This window comes from Rhinolophus hipposideros (genome assembly GCF_964194185.1).
Source record: "Rhinolophus hipposideros genome assembly, chromosome: X".
In the NCBI taxonomy this organism is placed as follows: Eukaryota; Metazoa; Chordata; class Mammalia; order Chiroptera; family Rhinolophidae; genus Rhinolophus; species Rhinolophus hipposideros.
The window spans coordinates 48,875,812-48,894,775 of NC_138046.1; the positions used below are offsets into that span (position 1 = coordinate 48,875,812).

General features: G+C 34.6%; 1 protein-coding gene across 2 annotated transcripts in view; it reads right to left on the minus strand.

Annotated features, from left to right (window-relative positions):
• COL4A5 (collagen type IV alpha 5 chain) overlaps positions 1-18,964 on the minus strand; it is a gene marked incomplete at its 3' end in the record, with an annotated part of 361,897 nt that overhangs the window by 84,509 nt on the left and 258,424 nt on the right. For both annotated transcript variants that reach the window (XM_081043685.1, XM_081043684.1), the window contains exons 37-42: positions 18,285-18,411; positions 14,518-14,598; positions 13,742-13,840; positions 11,866-11,916; positions 10,461-10,646; positions 651-784 (exon numbers count right to left, since the gene is read on the minus strand). In XM_081043685.1, the coding sequence (XP_080899811.1) occupies positions 651-784; positions 10,461-10,646; positions 11,866-11,916; positions 13,742-13,840; positions 14,518-14,598; positions 18,285-18,411 (678 nt within the window). The remainder of the gene's footprint in view (positions 1-650; positions 785-10,460; positions 10,647-11,865; positions 11,917-13,741; positions 13,841-14,517; positions 14,599-18,284; positions 18,412-18,964) is intronic.

The window sequence follows — 18,964 nt, forward strand, 5'->3', positions numbered from 1 at the left end:
AGCAGCCCCAGATTTCAAAGATTGAGCCAGAACTGTGTTGGCTGCCAAATCTAACAATCCTCCTGAATTAATGGAGGAAGCTTTGAGGATCCACAAAACTAATGACTTTCTGGGTCACTCAAACCAAGGTGGTGCACACATGAACACAGATGCAGGAATGTGCTATTATTCTCTTTTTACTGCTGAAGACAGAAACCGAAAGTGTCTATCTGCCTTCCCCATAGTCACATAGCAGAAGTGTGCAGTGGTGCTGAAAGTTGACCCTAATTCTATCTAATTTCAAAGTCTAAAATATCCATACTCACCATAATTACTTCTCTACGAGTGCACTCCTCCACATGCAATGCTCTGACATATGTCTCTTTTTATAAATTTGTTTTCACTGAAATGAAGGCTTCACAAATCTAAATACTATACATACCAAAACATCCAGGTAAATTATCTTTTGAGGAACTCTTTAACAAAAGGTAGCAAAGTCCCTTTCGTTGGAATAAGATGGGAAACTTGCCTTTTTCTTTGTAATTCACCAGTGAACCATGCACAGAGCCTTGACCAGTAAATGCTCATTAAAATAATGCACCATGGAATACTCATTTGGATTGTGAACACCCACATCCCTTTCTCATCAAATATCTACTCCCACATCCTACCGGGAGTCCTGGTGGTCCTTGATCTCCTTTTAAACCAGGCAAACCAGGTTGCCCAGGTTGGCCTTGGTTTCCTCTCTCTCCTTTAATACCTCCATTCCCAGGGAGACCCCGGAGACCTTCTGGACCTGGTAGACCTTGATAATGCACAACAAATGACCACATGTTAGTATAGCATAAAAGTAGAATAAAAAGTCAGGCTTTAAAAATATCAGTGACCTAAATTCTATTAGTTTGCAGAATAAAATCCAGAGTATATTAAAACACATAGACCTATGCTGACTCTGTAATGTAAATTGGGCTTTTTTGCTGTTGTTATTAACACTGGTTTCCAGATACTTTCAGTTTGCGTGTTATTATATACTGAAATACAATAAGTACCTATCTAAAGAAAGGACTCAGGACATAATAAAGATTGCTTTTGTAATCCTTAAGTGTTTGATTTAAGTCAAAGGAAAAAGACACCATAGAGCAATGTTCTCAAATTGGAACACGTATTAGAATCCCCCAGAGGGCTTGCTAAAACACATTCTTGGGCTCACCCCCAGAGTTTCAGATTCATTAAGGCTGGGGATGGGCCCAAGAATTTGCATTCCAGCAAATGCCTTGTAGATAAACAAGTGCCCTGTGGATAAAGCTGCTGGTTTTGGATCACACTTAATCACTGCTATAGGGCAATCAGGGATTCAAACCATTTGTGTGTTTTTTTTTTGTCCTTTATTTTTTTTTATTTTTTTATTTTTTTTATTAGTTTCAGGTGTACAAGACAAGGTAATACTTAGACGTTCATCATTTATATCCCTCACACTGTGAACCCCTCTCCCCCCATCCACTATCCCTCCGACCTCACACTGAGCCATCACATTATATATATAAAATTATAGTTGGCATTCATTAATGTTTAGCTTCTGGTGTACAATGCCATGATCAGGTATCCACAGTATCCCTGAGGTGGTCAAACCATTTGTCTTAATGTGATTAAAATCAAATTGATTACTTGTAAGTAGTTACTTTTATTGACCTTTTATTACTATGCAATGAAGATAGTTACTTAGGCAAACTGTTTAATTTCATTTTAGTGACATGCTTAATACATGGGAATATTTTAAAGTGTGAGAAATTCATTGATTCACTATAGCACTTTTGAGTTTATTTTAACGTTTTCAGAGTCTTTACATTTTAAACATTTCTAAAGAAAAGAATTCTGCATATATCTTGTGAATAAATAATTTAAAATGGAATTTTGCTAAGCTCTTTTCCTTATACTATGTTTTAACTTTTCTTTCTAAATAAAGATATCACATCCATCAAGTAACCAAGATCTTATCAATGGTCACATCTTTTGTCACTAAATGGAAAATAGCTGTCAACGTGCTTGCAGAGTGCTAAGCAGTGGCTGAGGCTGAGACTACGTATTTCTGCCTTAAGAAAATAATTATAAAGCCCTAAATAATGAACAGTCAATAGTTAGCCCTTATACCTTTTCTCTCCTCTAGCAATCTTACTTTTTCATTGGTTTCAACAAAAAAGGAAGATACGTAATTTAAAATTCCATTTTAAATTATTTTTGAAGAAAATATCATAGGCATGTGAATTTAAAATACTGAATTCATGCTTACATATAGACAAAGGGTTATCTATTTTATTGAGGTAAAATTGGTATATACCGTGTTTCCCCGAAAATAAAACCTAGGCAGACAATGAGCTCTAATGTGCCTATTGTAAAAAAAAATAATATAAGACCGTGTCTTATTTTACTATAAGACCAGGTCTTATATTAATTTTTGCTCTAAAAATTGCATTAGAGCTGATTGTCCATCTAGGTGAAACACACGAATATTATATGTTTCAGGTGTACACCATTGTAATTCGACACCTGTATATATTACAAAGTGATCATCACCAAAAGTCTAGTTGTCATCCTTCACAAAAAGTCATCTTTTTGGGTGGCCGGATGGCTCAGTTGGTTAGAGTGTGAGCTCTCAATAACAGGGTTGCCGGTTCAATTCCCACATGGGCCAGTAAGCTGTGCCCTCCACAACTAGATTGAACACAATGAGCTACTGCTGAGCTTCCAGAGAGGTGGCTGGATGGTTCAGTTGGTTAAAGTGTGAGCTCTCAACAACAAGTTTGCCAGTTCAATTCCCGCATGGGATGGTGGACTGTGCCCCCTACAACTAAAGATTCAAAATGGCGACTGGACTTGGAGCTGAGCTGCGCCCTCCACAACTAGATTGAAGGATGACTTGGAGCTGATGGACCCTGGAGAAACGCACTGTGCCCCAATATTCCCCAATTAAAAAAAAGAGTCACCTTTTTGATCTGAAATAAAATTCGGATTTTAGTTCTCTTTCCAATTCTCTTAAGACCAGAATCAATGGCTACATGCTAACAAGGAAGCATGGCATACAGATTAACAATGGGACTCTGGAGCTAGAACGCTGCATTGGAATCCCATCTCCATTAATCATTAGCTGCTTGACTTTAGCAAGTTTATTAATCTCTTTGGCCTCAATTTTCTCTTTTTTAAAATGGAAATTCTTACTTTAAAGTAGGAACAACTTACTTTTTCACGTTGTTCCCAGGATTAAAGAAGTAATATGTATAAATTACTTGATACAGTGCCTGGCACAGATTAAGAATTGTGTAAGAGGTTTTTAAAAATTATTGTTATTATGGCTATAATTATGTCTTTAAAATATGAGCCTGCTTTCAATCTTTCAACTATTTCTATGTTATTTCATAATATAACACTATATGGCACATGAGAAAGAGGAAGCAGGTCCACAACAATAAAACAATCGTTTTATCTTTAAACAATTTAAATCCTATAGTCACCCTAGCCCAGTAAACAGACAGACACACTCAGAAATTCGCTTCCCCATCATAAATAAAGGGTTGGAGTAGTTTATATTTAAACAAACAAACAAAAAACAACTGCTGATTTTAAACTCCCTAGATAGGATTTTCTAAGCAAAATTGCTATTTTCATCTGTAATTTATAATTTGGACTAGAAATCAGGTAGCTAATCAGTTTATTAGAAGAAAAATAAACTATCTGTGAACCAGTCTAATAATGACAAGGAATATTTTATGTCCCTCTTCCCCAGTCTGAAATGTAATCAGAACATTCTTATCATTTAAAAAATAATGCTAGCTATGTTATGGACATTGCTCTTTTTGCAATTAAAATGAAGTATTGGGAAGTTTATATGCTATTCATTCAGACCTGCTGTTCTAGAGTCCCTCAAATTTAAATTAATGATCTGATAATGACATAAGGAACATATAAGTTTTATTTTTAACAGCATTCGACAGTTATCTTCTATTATGGTAAATAGCCATGAAAACAGATCAGAGCAATTTCAGGCAGCAAAAATTCAAGAAAATAAAATCAATGTGCAGAGATTACAAATGGGCCAGATGCCTACCTAAATATTTTAATGCAGTCTTAAAGATAAAGATAAAGATCTTAATGCAGTCTTAAAGTCTTAAATATAAAGATGTTTTATCTTAAAGATAAAAGATAAATATCTTAATGCAGTCTTAAGTGTAATTCTATTTAAAATTCAACATGTTTTTATATATGGTTTACCTATTGTAAATAATTCAAATTACAAAGACCAAATGTCATTTCAAACTTGATTATAAACAAGTCACATTACCTTCACCAAAATGCTAAATTACCAGAGCAGGTAGTACCATGTTTCCCTGAAAATAAGACCTAGCCAGACCACCAGCTCTAATGCGTCTTTTGGAGCAAAAATTAATATAAGACCCCGTCTTCTTTTACTATAATATAAGACTGGGTCTTTATAATATAATGTAATGTAATGTAATATAATATAAAATACCGGGTCTTGTATGACATAAGACCCAGTATTATATTAATTTTTGCTCCACAAGATGCCTTAGAGCTATGGTCCAGCTAGGTCTTATTTTTGGGGAAACAGGGTATTTGAGGATAACAGCACTCTTCAATGACTTCTGAATTACAGCAAAAAGGGTGCATTCTTCCTATCATACATACAAAGCATTAATCAAAAAAAAAAAAAAGAAAAAAGAAAAAAAGAAAACAGAGAACTGACCAGTGAAGAGTCTAACCTTGAAAACCTGGGAAGATCAGAGTTCACCAAAGCCAAAAGATCGATGTTAGCAGTATCAGACATCACACAGTACAAAATAAGATTATGAATTAGAAGTGGTTCACATTGTAGCAAAAGTTAAACAATAATCCTCTTTGCCAGCATATTTTATTCCTATAGCATATTCAGTATGCAAACAGAACCATATAGGAGCATAGAGAGCCAAACATTTTCAAATAGAGCTTATTCTAGGAAATAAGCTGCTAGTTTTCACTAATACAAAAAATGGAAAATTCTACTGAAGACATCATGTTAACACTGCTACTGTGGCTTTCTAAAAGTCAGCATCTCAAAACTCTAAAATTGGCAAGATAGTACTATTTCACTGATAGTCTTTCATTCCTTTCAGAACAAAGTGTAATTTTGGATAAATATTTCTCTTGGCCTCTGCCATCCTTTAGTAAAAACACAAGGTGCAAATTTCTTGATATGTTCAGACTGCTCCAAGGATATATAATTAATTAAAAGTCCCCATTAGACAAAAATGCAAAGATCATAGGTGACTAAATAGAGAAACTAAAACACAAGTATAAAGTGGCCATTACCAACTATACTTCTGTTTGTCTTCTTTGAAAATCATTCTATAAAGCCACATTCTGATTTTTCTCATTATTCACCAAGAGGCTTTCTTCTATGCATTACTACTTGAAATAGTTACTCAAAAAGAAAAAGCCAATATATATTTGTTTACCATTGAACTGGAAAATAGTCGAATTTTCCAAAGATGTGAAGACCATCAGTGAAGCTGTGCTTTTAAATACTTTGGCATGTAATATCCCACACCAAACAACAGAAAATATCACATTTACTTTATTATTATTCAATGCACATATTAAATCAGGCTATCAACTATTAAAAGAAGGATCATTAAATAAAAAGATAAAAAACCTAAAATAGGACTCTTGGTTAATGTTAACTGACTATAAACACAATTTCCTTTTCTTACAAATCTTGCTATGATTTATAAAGACTGAGGTTAGCAGAGAGAACAAATTGTGCTAAAGCACTGAATCCTGGGAACTAGAAGACCTAGGATCCATTTTTGGCTCTACTACTTATATCTATGGGATTTTGGGGAATTCAGTCTCTCTGAGATTGTTTTCTTACTCACGTAATGGGAATAGTGGTGTCTGCCCTAACCTCCCTTGCAGAGTTGTTTTAAAGATCAAATTCAATTTTTAAAATATTGACCTGATATCTGCCATGTGGAAGACACTACAGGAAACACAAAAATTTGCCAGTCCCAAACTCCGCCCTCTAGGAGCTTATGATAAAAGTTTATTATATAATATAAATGTGGAATGTCATATAAACATAAAACATTACCATTACTGCCTAGTATAAAACTTTTAAAACATTTTATAATTTGAAATTTAGAAAGCTGAAAATCGGCTTCTGTTTATTTAAATGGTTTCTACACTATATACAGCAAACTGACTCAAGACAACGCTGTAAGCAGAGCCTGGGCACACGATTAAATAAACTAAAATTGCTACCTAAGATAATTCAGAGTTTGAGTAAAGACATTTTATACATGTGTTTGATGTAGAAGAACCAATAACAAGAACTTGTAGAAAAATATGTCACTGAAATATATTTTGGTCTGAGTAAGTAACAAGGAAAACTTTGGATCATATCATAGCAAAACTTCTAAGACTTTAATAGCTAAAAGGTAACATTTTAATGAGTTATATGCCAAGTCAATTTTATACATGAGGCTCTCAATCCATAACTTCTCAAAATGACCTAACAAAGTTTAACTGAAAAACAAAACAAAATAAAAAACCTGAAGTCTTGTACATAAGTGGTAATAAGCAAAGATAAACTGATGAATTGATTGGCAAATTTTAAATCCAGCTTCCACTTACGGTTGCAGTATTCAACTGTTGCAAAGAGAACACTGTAGATACCAGGTTACAATATGTAATTTAGAGCACATCTGGTAAATAAGAAGTTGTCAAATCGGTTTTAAAGTAATGAGGCTACTTTCTTTTTTCTTCTTTGAAAATAGTCTAGTGCCTCAGAAGAAAATAATCTTCTAGTTGATAGTGAAGTCTGGAAGTGATCAAGGCAGCAGACTTGTATGTTAAGTCAGACAGGAGGATTCAAAATTGCTTCAAAGTATAACCTAGTCTTCTCTTTATCTTAGCGACAGTTATATATGCACTTGTCTTAATCTTTTTGATGACATCCATTTAGAAAAAACAAGAAGCAGTTAGTAAGGGTTGATGGGGATCTTGAGGTAACACAAAACAAGAAACTGGAAGCAGAGCCCAGTCTGCAATGGCTAAGAGTCACCTAAAATGGCAGCACAGCTTTACTCCATCATTCATCATATTTATAAGTAGAATAAAAGGCCAGATCATAAACATCATGCCATACTACTGCCTTTGTGGAAGGATAATACATGTTACTAGTAGAACAGACACTTAACTGAGCACTGGGGAGCCCTCAGTCAGATTCCCAGCTATGCCAGTAACTAACAGTATGACTTTTAGTAAGTTCCTCTTTGGACCTCAGTTTTCTCATATGTAACAAAGACTCCCTCCCTGAGTAAACTCCTATGAGCCTTCTTCTCAACTAAGCCTTATCCTTAGGCCTTGTTCTTGGTCTGCTGAGTTCAGTTTTAGCAAGAATCCTGCTAAATCAGTTTATGGAGAGTCCCTGCCCCCTTGATATCTGATCAAGTTCCTCAACCCCCGTCCATAATATCTAAGTCCTTGGCCTACCTTTACCAAGAATTCTATTGGGTCAGTTTAGCAAGAATTCACCTATGTCTCTTCTTAGTAATTTTTCATCCACTGACTCCCTCACTCTGCTAGGTGACTATAAATCCTCACATGTCCTTGTAGTATTCAGAGTTGAGCTCAGTCTCTCACCCCTATTGCAATAGCCTTGAATGAAATCTGTCTTGCCATCTTTAACAAGTGTCTAGTGAATAATCTCTTTGACAAATGTAAAATTTAGGTCCCCTCAAGATTGGATACTCCATGGTTCTATGAAATAATGGGATTTTGGGGGAGTAAGAAACTAGGGAATCAATTCAGATAGAGGTAGATGGCTTCCTAAAAAGAATCTTAAAAATTATTAATCTTAAATTCATAAGAACACAGAATTTCCTGTCATTCTCAATAACTGAAACGCAGGAGTATACTTTTCCTTTTAGTTCGTCCTTAAAACTGTGAAAAGGGCTATTTAACTTGAATAATATTAAACATATTCAGATATTTGTGGTGCTTTTTACTCCTGACTAGGTGAACATCTTTCCTATGAATCAGCAATTGTCCATTGGATAGCTCTTGGTAACTGTTCTTTGGTGTGTACTATGTATATGTATATGATGAAAATAAGATTAAGGGGCTTCTAATTTGTGCGGGTTGCATTGATTTATTTTTACTCTGTGAGTATTAGTGCATTTTCATAGGAGTAGAATTTAGAAATTTGTGACAACCCAAAATGTGACGATGGGATGGTTTGAAAAATTACAAGAGATATGGCAAGTCAAGATTTTCATATTTGCAGGATCTGTAATACACATAATTGTTTGAAAAAGAATGCCTTTTTGAAGGATAGTTCAGTTTCATTTACAGCAACAGATAAAAGCAAAAATTAGAAATAAACTCTAAAGGTAAAAATATTATACAACATACTTTTGGGTATTATAAATTTTCAACGAAATATGACACAATACATGCATTTTAAAATGTTAAATAAGTTTTCCTAAATAAGTAATTTTGGGTTCTTCCAACAGACAGAAGCACTGGACACTACATGTTCCTGACCACTTTCAGAGATAGTTCAACATGTAAGAAATGAATTGGCATATAGGCTCTTAAAATATATTCAAACATTTGATAACATTAGATACAGTTATATACATATATATAAATATATGTAAAAATATAAAAAAAGTTTCAAACTTCATGCAGTTACTATTTTAGAGTTAAGGAGCTAACCTGTAGGACCTGGATAGGGATGAAAGTTCACCAAGGCCCAATGTCATCATTAACAAAAAGGAAAAATAGCAAAATTGTTAGAAATGTCAATAAACTAAAGCATTATACTAATGTATTTCAAGTGAAACTTTAATTTGATAAAAGAATACTCTGAAAGCTCATTTTCATGCATCTGTATATAAACCAAATTATCACCACTAAAATAAAAACAGCACATGTGACATAGTTTGAAAGGCCAAAAATCATTTTTATAATACTCATTACTAGGAGCTCAGATAAAAACAATCAATCCTAAGGGAAATTGGGTTTAGAACTCAATTTTAGTTTGTTGTTTATGAACAAATTGAGAAGTCACAAACACTCATCAGGTGTGTGTTCTTCGTCTGACTACTTCTGTTATTATTTCCTTAGAAACAGTACTTTTTAAAAGTGCCTTTGTGACTAATGTCTTTATGTTAACATATTTCAAAGTAATGTTCAACAGTGAGCTCCATTACTAGTAAGAACCAGTACCACAGTGTTGATTAAAATATAAAATAGGATAATAGTTTGGTTTATTTGAATTATTGCATGCATAGCCAAGCAAAATATTCATGTCAATTCTTTACATTACATGCAGGAGAGTTAACATGGCTGAGGAGATTTTCACTAGTTTTCTTCAAAAGTAAGCCATGGTAAAACTTTAAATAATACCCTCTATAAGCAGTCAAATCAGATCAGATAAAAATCTGGTTCTGAAATGACCCTCTGAACAGAGTATGTGATCCCACTCGATTCATGTTTTTAGAGCATATTTTATTAAAATTAATTCCAATCATTTCAGAGTTTATGGTAATTTAGGTGGAAATTTTCATTTTTAGTTAAAAATGAGTCAGAGGTTTTCAAAGGATAAAGACAATTGTTTTGTTTCTTATATTTCTCTTATTTCTTAAATCAATGAAAGCCAAGTTTTCAGTTACCAGAAACACAGAAATTGAATATCAAGTCTCAAAATCTGGTAATCTATTACCAGTGATTGGGCTCAGCAATATTAATTCCAGGTGAAATGAGCATTTCCAAACTTAGTAAAATGAAATGACACAGCACAGACACAAAATGGAAAGTGAACATCGGAAGCAAAATTGAGAGCACTACAGCAGTTAACACAAGACAAATGAAATACAGACATGAATGTGGTATGAAGAGATCACTATTCAATTTAATCATGCTGTGATGTTGAAGATAAATTTGATTGCCTACTTCCTAGAGACGGTATTTTTTTTTTATTGTGCTTGGTGACATTTGCTTGCTGATCATATGACAGAAACATAGCAACACTTTTGGTATGAACCACAAGCATCTATTGGGTGATCACTAAAATGATTTCTGTGATGACATGCTGAGAAGCTCACATTAAAAATGAAGACGGCATTTTGCTGCCAGGTTATCACTATAGCTTCACATCGAATAAAAAGACTAATAAATCCACTATTTCCTTTATCTCTCACGTTTTGTTTTGCTTTAGTTCAACCTTAAGAATATAGTGAAAGATACTACTTAAAAGAATTATTAGATGCCATGGAAATGGATGGAGCTAGGTATAACACAAATCATTTACTTGTAATAAATTCTTCGATTACAGATTCTAAAGCCCTACAGGCTGAATAACGTGTCAGCAAAATGAAAGAAATGGAGTAATAAAGAGACCATTCCCCTTCTACTTGTGTACATACCTGGTCTTCCAGGAGGACCTTGGAGCCCAGGGTTGCCTTTAGGGCCTTCCAGAGCTGGACCTGGAGAACCAGGAGGCCCTGGGGGACCCTGCACACCAGGTAAACCCTGGAAGCCTGGTTCACCCTTTGGACCTGGAAGGCCAGGGTTTCCTGGAATGCCAGGTAATCCTCCATCACCCTTTTGACCTATGAAAGCAAAGTGACATTAGAGAACACATTAAATGATACTGAGTATTAGGCTTGCTTGTAAGGTTAAAGCTATCCTACCTTATTAGAACTAATGGAATATACTAGGGCCATTTTTAACTCCTATCAAATAAATCACCAGTACATTAAAAAAAAAACCATTTTTACTATTAAATATATATTATCTGTTATCAGAAGTGTTTACTAGAGCACTTATAGAAATGTAGAAATAATGATAGCTTGCATCCTGAAAGATACCCTTTGTATTAGGACACAGAGCAATGATCACGTGACCAGTAGCTGTGAGGGAAAAAATAGAAAAAAACTAGAAAAGTATGAAGTATCTGCAAGAATAGGTTAGAGATAGCTGGAGGAAATTCCTAAAATAAATGTTCGAGACTTATTTTGAGACTAATGGAAGATACAGATCTTCAATGGTTTCTGTGAGTCCCCGAAGACCATTGTATGCAAGATTTAGAATCACAATCTAGATGAACTCTTCACATTTTTTTCTACACCACCAATATACTTGAGAGCGATATATCAGTCGCACATTGAAGTAACAATTTTCATGGGACCATGCGAAGGATAACAGAATTTGTAGGAGATACGTATACGGTTTGAAAAGAGCATCCAGAGAATAGGCAATGGTCATTTGAGAACATAAATACATGTACATGTACACACATTAATTCAATTAACTGTTTCGTCCTTACAAAGAGAACAAGAACATGTGAGTGAAGGTGGATTTGTGTACAACCATACACATACACATACAAAATGCAAGATGTACATTAAGATGGAATTTTCAAGGGACATTTTTATTAGTAGTCCATATCTACAGAGTTTCCTTATATTTCCTTGTTTTTTTGTTTCCATGGGGGAGAAAAGGGTGCTTTCTTTTCTGGCTAAAAGTATTTTTTTTAAATTTAGTGAAATCTACCTCTTCCTACAGTTTTGTCTTCTTTTTTAATAATTTCCTCAGCATTTATGAAGTTAATGAAGAAATACCTATACATGAATTTCCTTAAGAATTTTTATATAGTACAACTCATACTAAATTGCTAATTAAGAATTGCTTTAAGATGTAATTCTAGCTTTGAGTTTTCTTGGGTTGTAATGTGCATTTTATAACAATAAATGGTAGAGATGTAAAAATAAGTGTACTGAAGAATATTTCTATTTATGGACTTATTTAGCATGCATTATTAAAGTTTACCAGAAAGTCCTGGGAGTCCAGGGGGTCCTGGGATTCCAAAACCTGGTTGTCCTGTCAGAGGATAAACCAAAAACTCTTAAATAGATAATAATAACTGAAACAGGGAAATACTATCTTCCAATTATTTAGGTTTTTATTAAGTGCTACAATGTATATTATAGGAAACATGCAGAAGGTTTATTTTTAAGATGGAGTTATAATTCTAACATCAGAAAAAATATATACACATATATCCTATTTGTGATGAGTATTAAATATACTTTTACTTATATCATATGAATATATATATACATATATGTTATATATGTGTGTGTGTGTGTATATGTGCATATACATACACATATACACACATACACACACACACGTATACATACAGAGGTGCCAAAAAATTTATACACACTTTAAGAAGGAAAAAAACTGTATTAAAATTGTAATACCCAATATATACTGATAACAAAAGATGAATGCGTACAAGTCACGTTTGACTTCTGCAATTACAAGAGGTGCTCAAAGTGGTTACCATCAGCATCCAGACACTTCTAATTACGGCCAAGTACTGCTTGAGCAACGTTGATTATAGTCCACTTGTATTGCTGTGCATGCCATTTCAATTTCTTCGAACAGTACCATGCGTCTCAAACCTATCACAAATGCATGCAACTATTAAGTGGGTTGGGGGTTCTGTTGCATACTCATGCCTCCATTCTCGTTGTACTTCCACACCATTCTTGAATTTCAAATATCACTTCAAAATGGTCTTGCACTCCTGGAATGACAACTGTGCCTCCATTTTTTTGACTGTCCTGCCTGTCGTATGGTGACACTAGCATTCATATGATTAATGCCATCTTTTGAACGAACATCATACTACACATTCCTACCAAAATTCAATTGAACTTCGAAAAGTAATACATAGGGGCTGGCCCGGTGGCTCAGGCGGTTAGAGCTCCATGCTCCTAACTCCGAAGGCTGCTGGTTCAATTCCCACATGGGCCAGTGGGCTCTTAACCACAAGGTTGCCAGTTCAATTCCTCGAGTCCCACGGCACCTTGAGCTAAGCTGCCGCTGAGCTCCCGGATGGCTCAGTTGGTTGGAATGTGTCCTCTCAACCACAAGGTCGCCGGTTCGACTCTCACAAGGCATGGTGGGCTGTGCCCGCTGCAACTAGAAACGGCAACTGGACCTGGAGCTGAGCTGTGCCCTCCACAGCTAAGACTGAAAGGACAATAACTTGAAGCTGAACAGCACCCTCCACAACTAAGATTGAAAGGACAACGACTTGACTGGGAACAAAGGCCTGGAAGTACACATTGTTCCCCAATAAAGTCCTGTTCCCCTTCCCCAATAAAAAGCTTTCAAAAACAGAAAATATATAGATAACATTGATTAAAATATGTACACATTTTTTGGCACCCGTGGTGTGTGTGTGTGTGTGTGTGTGTGTGTATGTGTATATATATATATATATACATATATATATATACACACACATATATACATATATACACACACATATATACATATATACACACACACATATATACATATATACGTGTATATACATATATATACACGTATATATATGGCACAATGAAAGTCATCCAGAGAACTTGATAAAAGTTGGGTAGCTTCTTGACATGAAAAATTGGGCAAGAAAGGATACGGAGTTTTTCATAAGAGGGAAGCAACTTGGTTGATAAACGTGAGGTAATAGTCTCAGGACAGAGCGGAAGTTTTTAATTAGGAAGGGAAAAGTGTGTGGTAGCTTAGAGGGTAAGAAAAGAGACATAATTTCATTGTGGGTGAAAAAGAACAAAAGTTAAAGTAGGCGAGGAGGAAACTAGAAAATAAAAAAACAATGAAAAAAATAAAGCACCTGGTTCACCCTTCTGTCCAGCAGGTCCAGGAATACCATCTTGTCCTGGTTTGCCTTTTTCACCTGGAGGCCCCGGTGGCCCAGGAAGACCTCCACTACCTAGAGAATGGAGTAAGCAGGTTACACCTATCTTCCCAATTCCTGTTTTCTTCCATATTCTCCATTCTTTCCATACTAGCTTCAAATAGTTCTATCCAAATGACAAAAAGTGCCTCTTAGACACCCCTTTAAATTACAAAATATTATGAAAAAAGCATAAAAGAAATAAAGGGTAATGTGAATAAGGAACAGCCTCACCATTCACTCATTATCAAAAAAGTTTCAGTTTCTGATTTTAATCTAGCTTTAGAATATCCAGCTTTAGACAGCTAGAATATTTAGCTTTAGAAAGTAAGGTGTGCATTATAGGCTTCATATGGGGCCAAGAGAAGTGATTTACTTTAGAATCAGTAAACAAATAAAGTGCTACGCCTTGCCATTCTAATGAAACAAAAAACACCACCAAAAAAACAGACTTTGCATCTACTATTATAGGATACTTGAAATAACTCTCCTTTGAAAAAGTGAGCCTCGAAAATAAGGTCTCATAATAATAATAATTTTAATTAACTTTTATTGAATTGTTCATTTTGCTCCTAACAAGCAGTGCTAAGTGAATGATCACCCTGTTTCCTTGTCTTGAAAATGTTCATAGCGCCCTGAAATGATTTGACTTTCCCAAAATGAACACTTGGCTTGGTTTTACAGAACAGCAAACCCTTATTTTTCATGCTTACCTATAGGACCAGGTTCTCCTGGAAGTCCAGGGTTCCCAGGAGGACCATTAATGCCTTTTGGTCCAGAAAGGCCTGGAGTTCCTAGAGTAAAGAGCTCAATTTAACAAATAAAGAAAAACAGCATTGCTTTAGAAGCTAAAACTCAAATTTACAATTTATAGTGTTAGCATAGAAACAGTGAAGAATGGAAAGAAAACCCAAAAAGAAGCCAGTATTTGCTGGATATTTTAAGAATAATTGTAAGTTCTAAATGTACTTATCCACAGGCTGTCATTATTATATATTCATAAAAATAATTACCACCATATTACATTAGCAGAATTGGTAGGATTCCATTGTATGGATACACCAAAAAAATTTAACCCATTCATCTATTGTTGGACATTTGGTGAAGTTTTGGCTATTATGAATATCTATTCTATTTATGAAAACTTGGTCTACTTCTAGTTTGGGGCTATTATGAATATTTATGCATCAGTACTTTTGTGGACATATGTCTTAATTTATCTCAGGTATATACCCAGATAGGACTGGAACAGCTGAGTCAGAAAGTAGGTCATGTGTGCTGCATTTTATAAAACCAAACCAAACCAAAAACAAAACAAAACCTGCCAAAGCATTTCACAGTCACAACGTTTGGGAATTCCAATTGATCTAGATATTTGGATAACATATGGTGTTAGCACTTGTTTTCATAACAGCCATTCTGATAGGTTTGTAGTGCTAATTTATTGTGATTTTAATTTGCTTTAATCTGATGGCTAATGATATTGATCAACTTTCCGTGTTCTTAGTAGCCATCCATATGTCTTCTATGAGACGTCTGTTTAAAGTTTTCCCCATTTAAAAATAGTGGACTGTATATTCTGTTATTATTGAGTTGTAGAAATTCTTTGTATATCCCAGAAATCAGTCATTTGTCAGACATATGTTTTGCAAGTATTTTCTCTTAGTCTGTGGCTTCCCTATTCATTTTCTTAATTGTGTCTTTTGATGAACAGAAGAACGTGGGTTATTTCAAAGAAAAAAAAAAAACAGTGGATATCTGTAATAGAAAAAACAAACCGTGACCCTTACTTTATACCATAAAAATATTTTTATTTGAGACAGACCATAAACCTAAATATAAAAGCTTAAACATTCAACATTGTAAAAAAAATCTAAAGAATAGTTCCATAATCTTGAGTAGGTAAAAAGTTCTTGACTAGGACACAAAGAACACTAACCATGAAAGAAGATTGATAAATTGGACTTTATTAAAATTAACAACTTTTGTCCATCACACCGCAGCATTAAGAGTATGAAAGGCAGATCTGAGACAGGAAGAACATGTTTGTAATATATGTACCTGAAAAAGAACTCACATCCAGAATATGTAAAGAACTGCCCTGAATCAATAAGAAAAAAGGAAAACAACCCAATAAAACATGAGCAACAACACTTGGAGCAGGCACTTCAAAAAGGTGCTATACAAATAGGCAATTAAGTATATGAAAAGATGTTCAATATTGTCATTCATCAGGAAGATATAAATTAAAACTTCAATGAGATACCTCTATATACCCAACGGAATAGCTAAAATTAAAAAGACCAACAATACCAAGTCAAGTGACTATATGGGCAACTGGATATTTCACAATGCAAAGTACTAACCACTATACGATCATGGCAAGCCACCAGGAAAAATCCATGGGCATTTCATACATTGTAGGTGGGGCTGTGATTTATACAACTACTTTGGAAAACTGGCTCTATCTACTAAAGCTTAAATGAACCGAAACCCTATGATTCAGTAATTCTACTACTAAGTTTTTGCCTAAGAAAAATGAATATATGTGTCCAACAAGACATGTCAAAGAATGTTAGTAGCGTATTTTTTTCTTAATAGTATGTGGAGGAGGAAGAAATTTTCCTCTACCCTTCTAGGTTCTTTCAACTGGTCTAATAATCTGTCTCAACATGAGACAGATTAAAAAGAGAAAACAACCAAATTCAATTTCATACACACAGGAACTCCACATACAGCAGAGTCAGAAACCCCATATACATGAGAAATTCAGAGACAGAAAGGTAAAATGAGGTATATATGACCTCCTGACCTAAGGAGCGAGGTAAGGCACCTGAGGCTTTAGAGGGGAGGGCGGTAATTTGCAGGATGATAAGAACAATAGCTGTTCAGTAATTAGATGTTTGCCCTGCTACATAGATAGGTCATAAAAAGTTATTTCTGGTCATAATTCTTATTGTAGGAAAGCCTCCCAATTTAAATTATTTAAGAGAAAAGTAAAAGTATCTCTTGAGCCTGCTAGGTCTCAATTGCCTTCAGCTCAAAATACTGAAAACGTGGCACATTATGGGGAGGTCTGCCCCATCAAGTCCCAAACTGGAAACAATCCAAAAGTCCATCAAGAGTAGAATTGGGCAATTGATTATAGTGTATTCCTTCAATGGAATATTACAGAGCATTGATAAAAAACAAACAAAATAAAGACACATGCAACAAGATACATGAATCTTACAGACATAAATAATGAATGAAAGAAGCCAGATGCAGGGATTGATACTATATGATTCCATTTATATGACTTTCCAAAACAGGTAGATTAAATGATAATGATAGAAGTCACAGGAGTGGTTACCTGGGGGCAGGGTTTACTGTGAAAAAGAATGGGTAAACTTTATGGAAATAGTGAAGGAACTATTTCATATCTTGATATGTATAGTGGGTACATGGCTATGTACATGAGTAAAAACTCATCTATAGTCTTGTACACATTACTGTGTTTATGTTATACTTCAATAAAAAGATTAGGGAAAAGATAACTAATGGCCCATTTAATCCATGCCACTGTGCAATGCAAAGTAAACAAAAAATTAAATACAAGTATAAACAGAACAGGTACTGTAACAATCTAATTCAAGCTCTCTACTTGACTATAATGCTAAGTTCCTTTGCTTACATGACTCAGTCCTTGTCATTTCAGTGAAGGGTATGACTGTTCGTCCTATCAACAGCCACCCACTGTGTGTCTGAGTACAACTTTCTAAGAGAATCAGCAGCAGGCTAATGTTTGGCAATGTACATTACCACAGTGTTCACTGCTCTGCTCATGAGGATCCTGACCTCTCCAACAAAGTACTAGTGTTCAACATCACCTACTAAATACTTCCTTCTTCATTTAGTGCTTATGCATATCTAGGCAAATAAGATCATCTGTTTGTGACTCAAGTGTTTCTGCATTATAGTAAAAGCTTTTGAAACTAATGCCTTTTACATCCCGGGTTTTTTTTTTTTAAAGTCTTGGGCTAGGAATATATATATACACATACACATATATATACATCTATATATATATATATATATATATAGATGTATATATATGTGTATGTGTATATATATATAGATGTATATATATGTGTATGTGTATATGTATATGTATGTATGTATGTATATATTTGTCAGAAACTTTATAAATCAAAATAGTAAGGCCTCTTAATTGACTTGTGGCTAGCAGTCAAAGATGGAAAAATGCTCCATCAAACAGTCTCACTGCCCACAGGATACTGTCTTGTTGAGTTTGTAAAAGTCTCATTTTATACAGAATGAAATTTGGGCAAAAAAAGTTAAAGAACTAGTTCAAAATTGTGTTGCTAGTCAGTACCTGATTGGAAAATAGAATAAAATGCCAAATAAGAAGTTGCTCTGTGATATGGGTTAGAGTAGATAAGGAAGGAAAGAAGGAAGCATTTGAGAAAAGCAATATTACCAGGGAATCCAGGAAGGCCTGGTTGTCCTTTTGCTCCAGGGGTTCCTGGTAATCCAGGCAAACCAATATCTCCAACAGAACCTTTCATACCAGGGTTCCCTGGGTATCCAGGCAGACCAGGTTCACCCTAAAATAATGAATAAAAAGATAAAACTGAAGTCACTACATTACTTAGATTGTATAACAATATAACATTATTTATAGAGCTTTTACTATATGTCAGGCACTCTGCTGAGCACTTTACATGAATTGCTTCATTTAATCATCACAACAGCCCTTTGACTTAGGCTTTGTCATTTCCATTTATAAATGAGAAAACTGAATCTTGGAGAACTCAAGTGCCTAAGGTCTTTAGTAAGTGGCAGAATTAGAATTTGTACCCAGGTCTGTCAGACTCCAGGGCTCATGCTATTCCCATGATATGTAGATGCATTATTCTCATTAATCTTTAATAACACTATAAGAAAGATACGATTATTATCCCCATTTTACAGTGATTCAGCTAGTAAGTGGTGGAATCTGTATTTGGATCCAAATAGTCTGATTTCAGAACCTGTGATCATCATCCCAAGTATGCCACAATAAAATTCATTGCTTACAATAAGCATGTCAAACAATAACTTCAGTAGGTTCTACTACAGAAAGTTAATTTCATCTCTACATAAAGAAATCTCTCAATT